Raw genomic sequence first — 14,824 nt, forward strand, 5'->3', positions numbered from 1 at the left:
AAGTAAATGGGCGATCACGGGCATGAGTAGGTTTATGGACAATAAAAGACAGCGCTTGTCATCCCCTACAAGGACTATACCGGTATTTTACTTGTAACTCAATGTAAGGAAACCTGCAGCCATTTGGTAGTCTATTTAGCACTGACAATATTTCCAATATCTTAAATAAAGAAAAAAAAACCACATTTATCAGTGTTTTTTAGAGTAAGTCAGTTGAGCTTTGGTGATTATGTGCTTTACTTGTCCAATGTATTCATGTATCACTTAGAGGCATCTGTTGTACAATGGCTATAAAAATGAACATACAAGTTGCAATGAGAGTAAACATGCAGGACATCATTTTTTGGTGGATGCATGTAGACCACATTCATCAAAGCTGATTATCAGCAGTGAAACAGGCAACAATTTAAAGTAGAAAATTAGAAATTAGTTGGCTGATTATTAAAGAATATACAAATTGTTTACCACTAAATTTAAAATTTCCTGACATCCAAAAACTATATTTAATAAAACCTGACTACAATTGAAATTGAATTTGTGACATTACTAATACTACTACTACTACTAATAATAATAATAATAATACTACTACTAATAATAATAACAATAATAATAATAATAACAATGTACTTTTTAAATCGTTACTTTAAATTGTTTGTATTGCTGCATTTACGCACACTGTATCCATTGTCTGTGCTGTGGTCGGTACATTAATAACAACAGTAATACTGACAATAAATAACAACTGAATAATTAAAAATAACAAGTCTGGGTCTGCTTTTTCGTGCAGCAGGGAAGGCGGGGTTTTGGGATCGTGGGCAATTAACGCCAAGTGAAAATATGATTGAGGCCCCTTTAAGAGTTTTTGGCCACTAAACTGTAGCGAGACCAGCGTTGGTGCGTAAAGTGCATCCCTCCTGGATTACTTCTGCTATTCCTCCAGGCTGTTGCTGATTGGACACCACATGCCTCAAATCTGTGAGATTACAAACACTATTTTTTTATAATCTTTAGAAAAACTGGTAAATCTAGTCTGTTGTTTACTGCCTTTGTTCAGTAAAAACAAAATGAAATTAAATGTGACAACAACAAAAAAAGATCGCCTACATTGTGCTACACGTTGTCTTATTTTAATTGGGCACTGTGTTTGTCATTCTTATTAAGCATGCACAGCCTGTAGGCCTTCTGGCGATATGTTTTCCCTTATTCTGGGTGAATATTGTGTTGCACTGAAGAATTGTAAATGAGCTTTAGTGTTGGATACACCGTTCAAAACACAATAGGCCTACCAAATAGTTTTAAAAAAACTACTCCCCCCCCCAAAAAAAGTAGTTGTATCTATGCTGGTTAACAGTTTATTTCTACCGTTTGATTAAAATGTCAGGTCTTTGGCTTCTACATGTTCTCTTATTCAACACTGACATGTTTTAAATTACCCTTAAAATAACTGCACAGATAAAGATCAAACATCTCCGCAGATGCAAGGATGCAGTGCGTAAAAGTAAGATCATTTCTTTAATTTTAATTTTGTGTGCACTATTTCGTTCAACGCACGTGCGCTTTTTGTAAACGCCACTTTATTGTGGGTTGATATCGAGGCACACGACTGGGAGCGCAGATTTGCGTCTTAAAGAGGATTTAGGTCTATTAACAACAAAAGGCGCAGTTCATGGCACCAGGGAGAGACCTCGAGTTGTGCGTCAGCCGCAGTGATGTGAAGCGGGCTCACTGATAAATGGAGAGACATCAAACCGAGTCATTAGAGAGCTGAGATATGAGACTTTCACAGTGGCGGGCCGCTCAGGGCGCCAGACCCAGGGGATCACACTCCTCTCCCGGCCTTTTGTGTTTGTGTGCTGGACTGATGAACGACTTAGATAACGTTAAGCCATTATGGGCTCTCTTATTCCCATGAAAATCCTGTAACTAGAGGGAAGATTTTTTTCACTGCTGATATCTATTGATCTATATGTGTAACCGGAAAACCACAAAAGGATTACAACTGAATACTCCAAAGGGATCTGAATTTATAACAGCCATACATTAATTATAGCAGCATCTGATTGAGTATTTGTTGCTGTTTAATGCTGGCTACTTTTCCTTATGATTTCCAGTTTAAATTTAGATTTATGTGAAAATAGGCAACATGTTAAAAAAGGGAGCTGAAAACATGTTTAAAATGGCAACAACAGGATTTTTCTTGCACAACATTATGGGAAAAAGGTGTTGGAATTTTTATTCTAATTAGATTTTACTGACATCAACTTAACGTAGGCTAATTGAAGTCTGTTGTAAATTTGTGATGTCTGAAAAATATTTAGGATGAGTAAAAGTATATATTTTTTTCAATCAATTAACTACTTTTAAATTCCGCGTTGTGATCACATTCGTCCACGTCTGCGTTTTTAGACTTAAACGGTGTACTAACTCCACATTAGAGAAGAACAAGTCCACACGGCTGATACAACAGATGTTATTTGGACCGAGTCTCGCTCCGATTAGCTTTCAAACACATTAGTCAACTCAACAAACACCCAAAAAGCATGGGGCAATCCCACGAAGCCTGCATTTCTAATCGCGATAATTAAATTTTCGCCGAATTAATTAGACATAACAGCCATATACAGCCTCCTCGCAGGACTGAGCCACCGTAGGCATTTTAATGACCCCGTAATTCAATTAACCGCCTCCATCAGCTTCATCATTGATTTGTGGAAGAAGAAGAAGAAGAAGAGGAAGAAAAAAAAAACTGCTGAAAGTTAAATTCTGCAAAGTCGAACCGGTCTGTAATTGCTTAAGACACAGAGATCGTAGGGAAGAGGGGGTGGGGGTGCTGGGCTGAGGTGGTCGTGTATAAATAGTGTGCTCTCAAATACACAGTCACAACAGCAGGAGTGATCTCACCTCCTCTCCACCCCTTCTATCTATCGCTGCTGCCAGCCTCCTAAAAAGAGCGTATCCGTGAGCAGTGCTGGTGCTTTATAGACACGCTGAGGTATAGCTTACACTGAGAATTCACGGTGGATTTCCCTGACCAGGACCACTACTGAGCCACAGAGCCGACCATGGAAGAACTTACGGCATTTGTGTCGAAATCGTTCGATCAGAAAACCAAGGAGAGCAGCAAAGAGAGTATCACGTACAGGGAAGTTTTGGAGAGCGGCTTGACGAGGGCGAGGGAGCTGGGCAGCCCGGAGACAAACCTGCAGGACATAACGGAGGGCAGCCACTGCCCGGTGCATCTGTTCAAGGACCACGTCGAGCTGGAAAAGGAGAAACTGAAGGACTTTAATGTTTCGAGGTCGACTGAGGGTAAGGGTTTTGTTTTAATTTTAAGTAAATGCTCCGTGTTGTTTCGAGAAGGGTCTCAAGTTCAGTTGTTTTGTATCGAGAGCGACGTTCCTGTGTGTGTAAATCCCCACAAATCCGTGCGTAAAGAGAGTTTAGCTACTTAGTCCAACGGCGTGCGTTTAGTTCAAGTAGATTTACAAAGTTAACACATTATTCTGTTGTTACAATGATTATTTTACATAGCAGGAGGTGGGCCCTTCGTCTGAACGTCGTTTTAACCATTTAATGATTGTTTTCATGCGCATGGTCTTTGACCAAACGAAAAATCACTGTGGCATTTCTTATACATTTTTGTACAATATAATTAGGCCTAAATATTATATGTGGTGTTTAACACTAAGTCTAGCCTTATTTTCTTTACAATGTAACATCTTGTGCCAACACGATCATGTTAGTCCACAATAATCTTTAAAAAAGCATTATAAAGTGTATGGCAATCGTTCACACTCTACTTTATTTTCTTTTATCTCTTACAGTATTTTAGGAATTCTGAGGGACAGGTTACATTATATTTGGCATCATTTAAAAGTTTAACTGTGATGCTATTGTGATGTAGTGTCCCATTTTAAAATATATAGCCTCGGTGGGTTGTCATACTACTTTAGATTATGCACCCAAAAATCAAACTTTAAGCTGTCAAATTCCTATAAATTAAGAAATCTGACACTGAACACGTACTTAATAACAATCTCCCTTTAAAAAAAGCCTGTTATTTATTGATTGATTAAAAAACAGGACAGGCCTCTTTTCACTCAGCACTCAGGTAGTGTGCAGTGGGCAGTTTCAACTTGTTTCTATATTTATATCACAGGCAGAGTAAAAAAAAGGGTCAGTATTATTAGCTGCATTATTTTACATCACACTTTGTATTAATGCACCCTAATAGAGGAAGACTGGTTCTCTGTGTATGTGATTCATTTTATAAGCATTTTACATGATATTAGCACATGACTTTCAGTTATGGAAATATGCATTTTCACCAAACAGGCCAGTAATTGCAACAGCTGTCAAGTATGTTACTAATAATAGCACATTGATAATTATTAGGCTACAGCATAGGCCAAAAAGAAATCAATAGCCTATATTCTGAAAGTGTATTACACGGTGTGAAATACAGACATTTTAAGCTTTCAATGAAAAACGGAAATTAAGTGTTAAGACGGCCCATTTTTTATTTATAGCCTGAAACAACCCAGTGTTTTTCACGGAGGCGAATAATTAGGCCTACATCTTCTCCGTTTATTCTCTGCTCTTTAAATCGCTCAGACCCTTATTTGGCTTATATGGCCTGTATTGACTGATTTACTTTCATAACAGCACTGACAGACACACGGACTTAAGGAGGCTGGAAATGCTGCCACAGGCTCCTCTCTGCTGCAGAAAACAGGCTGTGTGATGTGTGTGTGTGTTGCTGCCAAATTGCCAGGCCTTAGGCCCCTAACAGGGCCCAGTCTATATGACTTTGGGGGGGCCAATACAGTGCTTGAGTGAATAAGGGAGAGAGAGTGTGTCATGTTTATGTAACTCAAGAAGCAGAATTTAAACGCATATCGTGTTTTTTTTCTTCTTTTTTTTATTTTAACTGTGGGCCGTTTAACAGGGATATACGAGTGTAAGGAGAAAAAGGAGGACGTGAAGTCGGAGGACGAGGATGCACAGGGCAAACTGAAGCAGCGGAGGAGTCGCACTAACTTCACGTTGGAGCAACTCAACGAGCTGGAGCGGCTCTTCGACGAGACGCACTACCCGGACGCGTTCATGAGAGAAGAGCTGAGCCAGCGGCTGGGACTGTCCGAGGCCAGGGTGCAGGTGAGGAAATCCTTCTTTCTCTTCTTATGTCATTCTCCCACTTATTTTATCCAAAATGGCTATCCCAGCGGGGCTGTGTGTGAGGGTAGCTTGTCAGTGTGACACCGTAGCCTACTCGGTGTTTTAAAGTGACATTAGGATCTCTGGAAGACGTCATATCGTCCGCCTGCAGTTCTTCAACATGGGAGAAGGATTTAGTGGTATCGCGATATGTGGGAGTTTTGTCAACGATCTAATAGGCTAAGTCCTTGATTTGTTAAAAAAAAGATAATCTCATAGAACCTCAAATGTAGTTGGCACACTTAGCCTTATAAACTGAAAGACAACATCTGAACTGATTGAACAACAATGCAGTTATTCCCCCCCTTTCCTTTTAGCTTTTAATAACCCAATTTACAGAGTTTAACCTCGTGCTGATCATGCTTTCGAGCTTGTAATAATATAAGCATAACAAGAGAATAACTGCGTCAGCCACGTGTCATTTTTAAAGCATACCCGAAAACGTTTTTGTGATAATAAAAAAATGTGCGTGTGTGTCCTGCAACATGAAAAAAAAACAAAAAAAACGTCAATTGCTCAATAGTCTGCAAACAGGAAGACCTATCTGAGAGCTGAATGATGCCGCCTGTTGTGATGAAGTCTAAAATATGAGTTATTCCTTAATTCCTTACTCCTATGAGGATTTGTTAAGTGTCTGTGGTACTCAATGTATCTAGGTTTTGTTTTCCCTCTTCGTGGTGTCGTAATATTCCTGCAGGGAGTTGTTATTTCACTGTGACAGTTGTATACAAATGTCTGTACGATCACTGTCGATCTTTCAGGATCTGTATCTTGCAGATTGAATTTAATTCACATTTAGACTGAATATATGACCAAATTAATGTCTGTGGCTCCTGTGATTTAATTAACAAGTAGTTTAAATAACGAGAAAAAGAAACGTCTATGATTGTATAGGGGGGGTTCAGTGCTATCAAACGCTTCTAAACTGCTGTAAATCACCCTCGATGTACTTGAACTTGCAGCAGTGTAGATAGGCCTGCAGCCTACTCCTACGGTCCCAGCAGCCTTAGGGGAGAAAGAATATCCCAACCAATGATTAAAATGAATGAAGAGCCTGAATGGCTGCTTCAGGGGACGCGCTCTTATGTCAACTCGTATCCCTCCTCATTTTCTTTGTAATATCTGCCATTGGCTTGATGTAGTGTCCCCATAAAAACAGATTAGAAATAACTCAATTCTGGCCCAACTCTGCTGCTGTTCGGCTATCTAATCGGATGAATAAGACCCATCATAGCTTTATAAGCCCACCGACTACCATTTTGAGCTGAACATTCTCGGGCTTTCATTGACAGTAGTTACAAAACGGGATATCATTGTAATTATAACTAATAAAGTTTAAAACGTGTGCTTTAAAATACTTATTTATGGTTTAAATATGCTTCATAAAGGCTCAACGGTTTGACTGTGTGTGTGTGTGTGTGTGTGTGTGTGTTTTCTGTCATCAAAATGACCGACAGACCCCGGTCTCTTCTTTCAAATTTAAGCATTTGAAAAGCGTTTTTAGGCACGTTTTAGGCACGGGGACATGTCTCCAGATTCAGTGAGAGCGAGCTGCAGCAGGACTGTTGCAGGCTGTAAAACCTGCGCTCCGAGCAGCTGTCAATGAATCTAATTGAAAGTTATGAGAGCTTGGTGAGGAGCAGGCAGTAATTCAGTTAGGACTAATATCTTTGGGTTTCTGGCGCGCTGCTAAATTAAATGTCATTATTCACTGTCTCTAATAAAAAATCAAAAAGGAAACGAGATTAGGGTATTTGTGAAGCGCATCATTGAGTGGCCCTTAATGAAGAAATAACTGTCTGAACCAGTGTAGTTCACTTTGCTTAACATACTGGCGCGTAATTGGAATTGATCCCGGGCCCGTCTAATATTAGCCTTGATTTATCTGAGGGATTACGGTGCGTTCATGCAAAATCAACTGGGATTTTCATAAACACCTTTCCTACCACCATTTAACGCTGTAGAGCAAATGACTCACCGCCTATACATACATGACAATTTATAATGTGTAGGCTACCTTTACTATTTATTTAGTATTACTATTTCTTCTTCTTATTATTATTATTATTATCATCAGTAATAGCCTACTAAAAATAATTGTATGTAATTTAATTTGTAAACAGTTGACAAAGCGCCTTACATGTATTTAAATCGCATACGAAAATAATCCCATAACGTCTCTTTGTTGGGATATTTATATAAAAATAGGCTATACCGTATAAGGTGATTATTTGAAAGATCGAACAATTGTTTTAATTTTCAGTTGACTTCCGCTCTTCTGTCTCAGTCACTAACCGACACAATGTTGAACTCCGATCCACGAAATGCTCAAAATGGCTTCACGGCACCTTGAGTCATCATCATCATCAACAACATTATCAACATCATCATCACTCTGCCCATTTTGTGGGCCCGCGACCAGTCGCTAATTTCGCCTCTGTAATTGATAATCATTGCGGGGGGTCGGAGGGGAGGGGACGTAATGTTATCAACCGAGGAAAATTAGGTTGATGATGATTAACAATAGGCAGTCGCCTGCAGCCTGCAGCTTCAAAGACAGCCAGCTAATTGGAAGGTGCTTAACAGAGTTTTTGTGTGTTTTTGTAAGATATCTTGACGGAATATCTTCATAGTATTCTTAGAATATTCCTCCACGGTCTGTGATTACTCAATGCAGAGAATATAGTCATGCTGTTGTATTTTGGCACCATAATATTCCTTTTAAGATTTGACTGGTAAGCTAAAAATTACTTTTCCTGATTTTCTGTGGTGTTTCTTTTTTGACCTAAGACCATTTGAAGAATTGACGGCCTTATTTCTATCCAACACACGTTTCCTCATGTTTTATTGAAACAATTTATAATTATTTTTGTACAGACAACAAGCTAGATACAGACAGATAAACAAGATTTTATTTGCTCATATGTAACCTGTAAACCTTTTTTTTGTTAGTGACAAATAGTCTAAGTGGCCTGTCCATACATTATATTATTATTAAAATAACACCTGATATAAGACACAATTGCATTTTTGTTAAAAACTGGATTTAATACTTGTTTGTGTATTTTTCTTATAGATAATTTGCTTTCTCAATTACAGGTCTGGTTTCAGAACAGAAGAGCCAAATGTCGAAAACAAGAAAACCAGATGCACAAAGGTAAATGTAGGTTTTTTATTGCCTTTTGAATGATCTTATTTATATTTTATGTTTTTGATGGGTTATTTTATTTTTGCAATTTGACACTTTTTTAACTGCATGTTGAAAAAAACTGTTACCTTCTCATCTCACATAACAACTGTCTGGCTGTCTGACAGACATCTTTCCCTTCTCTCCAGGTGTTATTCTGGGCAGCGGCAGTCATCTCGACGCATGCAGAGTAGCACCCTATGTCAACATGGGTGCCCTCCGGATGCCCTTCCAACAGGTAGGCCACGTTCTTTTATTAGACCTGACAAAGCTTGATATATGGTTATATAAAACATCTAATCAGGGAACACAAGCAGAATAAATGCAGAAAAGTTAAACGCACAGGGGAAAAAAAGATGATTACTCAGCATCTTGTGATGCAGGTATGAAGACTGTGGAATTTAAAAAAACAGATCAAAGTGAGTGTAAGTCTGAGCTACGTGTGTGTGTTTCTGTGGTGGTATCTGTGTCAAACTATAGGCATTCTATATTCGTACGTTTGCAAGAATCTATAGGCCATGTGCAGCTATTATATGTGAGTGATGAGAGACTGTGTGTGTGTTGGAGGGGGAGGGAGCAGCTCAGACCTCAGTGCACCTTTTACCTCCTGGCAGTGTGGAGAGGTTTGAGCTGTACAGGGAGACAAGAGATGGACATTTGATCTGCTGCTATCTGCTTTCGCGTCCTGGCTGCTGTGTTGTCTGCTTGACCCTTGTGAAAAGCAGCGGCCTAATTAAGCCAACGGTGCGTCAGGCGCGAGCACATAAAAGAGATGATGAAAGCGGGGAATGGAGTGGGCTCTGATGGATATTGGCGTTGAGCTGCACTGGCAGGGGTGGAGGCTTGAGGCCTGCATACCGAGATAGGCTTGCTGTTGGAGGTTGCTATAGAGGGTGGGCAGCATGCACAGACTGCATTGATATTACAATGCAGCAATTGCAAAGAAAACACATAAATGGCTAGGGGTTTGGATGGGTGAAGGTGCATGACCTTTAACTGCTAGGTCTGAAGTTCAAATCTGGCCTGAAACATTTTGTGTCACACAGTATGTCTCATCCCGCTTTAGTATTAACCAACAAATAAAGAAACACGAAACCATCTCAATGAACAAAAGTGTATGCGTTTGATAGATGTATGTGCACTTTTGTATGCGGATACAAACGGAACACGCACACTCTAAAATGTACAAGCACGTCAAACCCACCTGTTTTGTCAGTGACAGCTCAGTTTCCAAAAACCAAGTTTCAAGAAGTTGATTAAGTTTTCCATCGGTGCTCATGCATTTTAATCGGATGTAATCGCACTACTCATTTGGAAGTTATCAGTCACAGTTGTAGTTTGTCACCCAATTGTTGGTGAATGAGATGTGTGGAAATGCTTGTTGTTTGCAGGACGGTTTGCCATTGCAGCACTGCTGTGCAACAATACATTTGTGGTGGAAATTAATTTTCCCTTTTATTTAACAACCTCAACTTAAGTCATTTTTGTCATTTTAGGCCAATATGAAAGGGAGCAAAGTGAAAAAAACGATATTTAATTGAGGTAAAACTTTGGCTGTATATCGTATATATATATTTTGGTTAGAGAATAAAGCATGAACTACTTTAGTTTTCCCACTTTTTCCTGTGGTGTTTGAAACACATGGGGAATGGCAACAGGCTCAGCTCTCTCCCTCTGAAGTGAGTGGATGCTTAATTTTCACCTACTTCTTATAAAATAATTGCCAAGAATGTGAAAACTGATATTCTATGCTCCTTATGGTTTCTTTTTCCTCCTTGACTCAGGAATATGTCAGGATAAATATTTATAACTCCAAATATGTGAATATCTTTTTAGTGCAAAATTGTTTATTTATGCAATTGAATACATAATCAGGATAACAAGACTGCATATTTCCAAGGGTATAACGGAGTCCTCAGTCTGAATTAAACAAATCTGTTCTAGGTCCTAGAAGGACTTTGATTCTAGACGATTAAATTGGATGTGGTGTCTGAGAGCAATGTATGATTCATTAACTTTTAGAATAGCTGACATGAAAAAATGGCCAAAGCGCGGAGTGCAGCCCTTAACTATTTTCTTAGAAAACACACTGTAAGCAACGGCTTTGAGGGGGTAAAATTAGAGGGGGAATTTAATAGTGTCAGACTGTGAAACCTAAATCCTCAAACCTACACACACACACACACACACACACACACACACACACACACACACACACACACACACACACATACACACACACACATGCACGGCCTGCGGCACCCATAGCGACTAACTTTGTGTTTTGCCATTCTGCAGGTCCAAGCCCAGCTTCAGTTGGACGGAGTCGCCCACTCCCACCCCCACCTGCACCCTCACCTGGCTGCTCACGCTCCCTACCTGATGTTCCCACCTCCTCCTTTTGGACTACCAATCGCATCACTCGCCGACTCGGCCTCTGCAGCAGCGGCGGTGGCAGCAGCTGCCAAAAGCAACAGCAAGAACTCGAGCATCGCCGACCTGCGACTCAAGGCAAGAAAACACGCCGAGGCTCTGGGACTCTGACCCCACCGGGCTGCCCCTCCGCTCGCCTGATGCCCATAATCGCCTCTCACACAAGACTGAGCCTGTGAAATGGCCGTGACACTCACAGCTAAAACTAAACTAAACAAAAACACTGAGTGAGAATGAAAGAGAGGAACACATACAGAGAGGGGGGAGAGAGTGTGTGTGAGGGAGAAAGGGGGAGAACAGTGGAGGAGGAAAATAAAAAAAAAGGAGGGAGCGAGAAAATTGTCACAAAACCAGCTGCCAAAACAAACCACTTGTAGAGAACGGTAATTAAATACCAATGAAATCACCTTTTACTTTTCGCCCCAACAGGCAGGACTTCTGCGGGGCCAGTGGCTCAGTCCACTCCAGGCACAGATCACATCCCAGGGACCGTACAAACACATGTGGATGTCTGTCTGAGGGCCAGGCCGGGGCCCGTCAGACCAGAAGACGTTAGAACAAAGCAAACTGGCAGGCAGCAGCAGGGCCAAAAGCAGAGCCTTGCTCACGCCATATTGACAATGCAGAGGGTTAAGCATGGGAGAAACAGACCCAAGCACCACCTCAACAATGCATTGGTACGGCTCGCACCTTTATACCCTCCCCCACCCCACCCTCACTAGATAAAGGAAGAAAAAAAACACAAAAAGACCTTATTTGTCTCCAACCACTGTGTTCCCTGCTGCTGCCAAGTGCATGAGCTCTAATGGAGGACCGTTCTGGGACTGACCTCCATCCGCACCTAACATACACGCTCGACAACTGTTTCTAACACTGCCATTTGACATGCCCAAAACACCTCCCCCTACACCTACAAAGTGAAAGTTCTGCATCACAGTTTGATATCCTTCTTCTTATGGACTTGTGCTGTATCAAAAGCAACAACTCGTTTTTACTTTGCTGCAGAGGGGAGAGATGTTGTTCTGCGTTGCTGGGCATGTGTTGGCGAGACTTGGTTTGCATTACTCCTCCCAGCGTGCTCTCCCTCTGTCTTTATTTCTGTCTGTTTGTTGTGTTGTATCCTGGGTAAAGAAGTGAAGATAGCCTTTGCACTTCAGGTCTTGTATGTGGGAGTTTACAAATCGCACTACAAGCAGATACTACTTTACTAATTAAAGGGGGAGGGGGATTTGATATTGTTGTGTGATCAGCAAAAAGGACATTATCTTGGATAAAGGGTATACATGCGTTCTTTTTTTCTTTTCCTTTTTTTGTAATTCTGAAAACACGAAGAAAGCATCAGTCAAACTGAAATGCAATGGTGTGCAGTTTAAGTGCAATACTGTAAATAGCAAAAAAGTAAAAACAGCTAGCAGTTAATCCTCAATGATAAAGAGGCCCAATTATTTTTTTCTGTTGGAGTGTTGAATTTTGTTGCCAAACACACCAGTTTTTCCACAGCAGTGTATATTTTATTAAGTTTGAGAAAAGTCACTCATTACCAGGTGCCATGTTCCACGTACCTCCTATGTATTCAAGCAGTTTTTGTATACACCAGGTGCAGTTGTCACTTGTTGAGGAAAACATGAACACATCTTTGGGATGCTGCAGAAATTTGGGTCAGGTTCTAAATAATTAAAAAAAAAACTCCACTGTCATTAGAAAATTCTATTTACTTTTTGGATTTTGGAAAATGTTTATAATAGAACCAACAAATCAGCATAGTAATCCAAACCAAGCAAGCTTAATTCTGCATGTTATATGTGACATTTTATCATTTATTTCCTGATAATTCAAAGTGTATTTTACAAATTGTTCTAGAAAAAACAACAGAACATTTGGATTATTTGGACAACATTTTAAACACTGCTGTCAGAAGTGTGCTAAACATATGGGATCTGTTGAAGATCTATGAACCTCTAACAGTCTCCAAAAAACATTTTCTCTGTTCAGACCTCCATTTAGAATTGTTTATCTATGTCTTCATTTTAAATTAAACATATGGGTGTTTTATTTATTATTTTGTCTGAAAGCTTTTAAAAGATGAAATCGTTGAACTACAAGTGTACATTTTTACATGGCTTTGCATTTATTTTTGTATGTTTTTTTAAGTGTTGAATTTGAATTAGGAGGTGTGGCTGTAGTGCATTGTTTGCCGAAAAAAAAATGTAGCGTGTCCGAGTTTACAAACATTTCAGGGATGGTTGAATTGAACAATTCTCCATGGAATTCGTTGTACCCATTAAAATGATTATCATTTCATATGCAAGCATGCCTAAACATGAATCACCGTACAGTTTGTTTTCCCCTTTTGAATCGCAAAATATGAATGTACATCTTGTACAAGTAAACTATCAATAAAGTTATAAATATTTGTATTTGAGTTTTAAAATACTTTTACCAGTGGTTTTGTACTGGACGAGAAACTTGGAGTTTTGCACAAAAGTAATGCGATGCTGCTTTGGAAGCATACTTTATAACTCAGTGTACACAAAGAAGACAGAACTTACAGAACTAACCACTTTTTCATGATAATAACAGCAGGCCAGAACTAATCTCCTTCTCTAATGTCAGTATTTACGTCCTGAAGCAGATTTATGCTCTCTCTGTGTCTCACACTGTGTTGTGGCTGATTCTCAGCAACTCTCTCAACCTGTGGATCAATAACAATATCAGTCTGAAGTTGACATTCACATAGACGGCGTGTTTGCCAGCCCAGCTCATCACATCCAATCTAAGGCGCACCCCAGCAAAGAAAATTGAGCTGCTATAAAATCCAGATGCAACCATAATCTGGAGCCCCCTACATTGAACAGCTCTCCGCCTGTGTTCTTCAAAATGACATAGATAGGATTGCTATGGAAAGTGGGGCTGTAACTTCGCCAAATAGAAACAAGATGGCTGTAACCGGAGTGTGAAGCCTATAAGTGTCGAGGAAGAAAAGAAGGCAAATGAGAGATTTGAGGAATACTGTACACAGTTTATGACACACAATCTTCTTTGAGCCTGGTTGGTTTCTCCTTGTTTCTACGGCAATGATTAACTTTGAGCAGTTGACATGAGAAGGTCAAGAGTTGGCCAATGTTCATCAGCATTTACATTTGAAGTCAACCGCCACACATGCACACACACACGCATGCACAAACACACTTGCATGCTCCCTCCACTTGTTCTTCCCACACATACTAAATTTTGCACATCTAAAATGGTTGGGCTCTTTTTTTTTAAGTGTATTAGCTTCCTCTGGGAGCTTAATTCCAGATGTGTGTACACAAAGTAATTACACCATGTGGTATAGTGGCCTATTGTCTGAACCCCATGCAGGAATTAGCCCAAATGGCGTCCTGTTGAGTGCCGTACCCCCTAGAAGGTCGTTGCACGTTTAATTTGTACCTCGTTGCTCATACATCAAGATTGAGTGATATAGTCGCAGACTGATGGCTCCGTATTTACCCAGTGACCCCTCTGGCTGGGACCTGCTGGGGCCAGGTCTGGAAATAACAGCATCCTTTTATGTGTACTAATAATTAGCATGGCACACATGGCCATCCATCAACCACCAATGAGCCATGGCTGCTTTGTCAACATGTTCAAGCACATAACGCTATTTATTCTGGCCACAAGTGAGAAATACACAATAATATATTAATAGTAGTGTACGTGTGTGTGTGTGTGTGAGTGAGTGAGTGTTGCGATATTTAGCGGATGACTATGGTTTTATTGCTGAGGAGCTTTTGCTTTTTCTTGTTTCTGAGTGTTTTTGTTGTTTTAGAAGACAATGAAAACCTATTCCTCATTGTCCTGTGTTCTGGTAAATTGTGCTCGGATTCCCGAAAACATTCATTATAAAACAACTGGTTTCACGTGTGTAACGGGTTGTAAATAGGTTTAAATTCCTGCATAAATGGGAACAGCGCCATCTGCTGGTGTCACCCTATCAATGCG

The 14,824-nt window shown here is 40.1% G+C and overlaps 1 protein-coding gene across 3 annotated transcripts; it reads left to right on the forward strand.

The window, feature by feature from the left end:
• Positions 1 to 2,868: 2,868 nt before the first annotated feature.
• shox (short stature homeobox) lies at positions 2,869 to 13,257 on the forward strand. Of its 3 annotated transcripts, none has more exons than XM_034885709.1 (6): positions 2,869 to 3,312; positions 4,952 to 5,160; positions 8,320 to 8,377; positions 8,536 to 8,645; positions 10,706 to 10,918; positions 11,270 to 13,257. In XM_034885709.1, exons 1-6 carry the CDS (start codon positions 3,066 to 3,068, stop codon positions 11,357 to 11,359), a joined length of 927 nt encoding a protein of 308 aa, XP_034741600.1. In that variant the 5' UTR covers positions 2,869 to 3,065; the 3' UTR covers positions 11,360 to 13,257. The 3 variants fall into 3 exon arrangements, with proteins under 3 accessions (XP_034741600.1, XP_034741601.1, XP_034741602.1); XM_034885710.1 differs by having other exon boundaries at positions 8,557 to 8,645; XM_034885711.1 differs by having other exon boundaries at positions 10,706 to 11,518.
• Positions 13,258 to 14,824: the final 1,567 nt, after the last annotated feature.

The sequence above is a fragment of the Etheostoma cragini genome, chromosome 11 (genome assembly GCF_013103735.1).
Source record: "Etheostoma cragini isolate CJK2018 chromosome 11, CSU_Ecrag_1.0, whole genome shotgun sequence".
NCBI classification, from domain to species: domain Eukaryota; kingdom Metazoa; phylum Chordata; class Actinopteri; order Perciformes; family Percidae; genus Etheostoma; species Etheostoma cragini.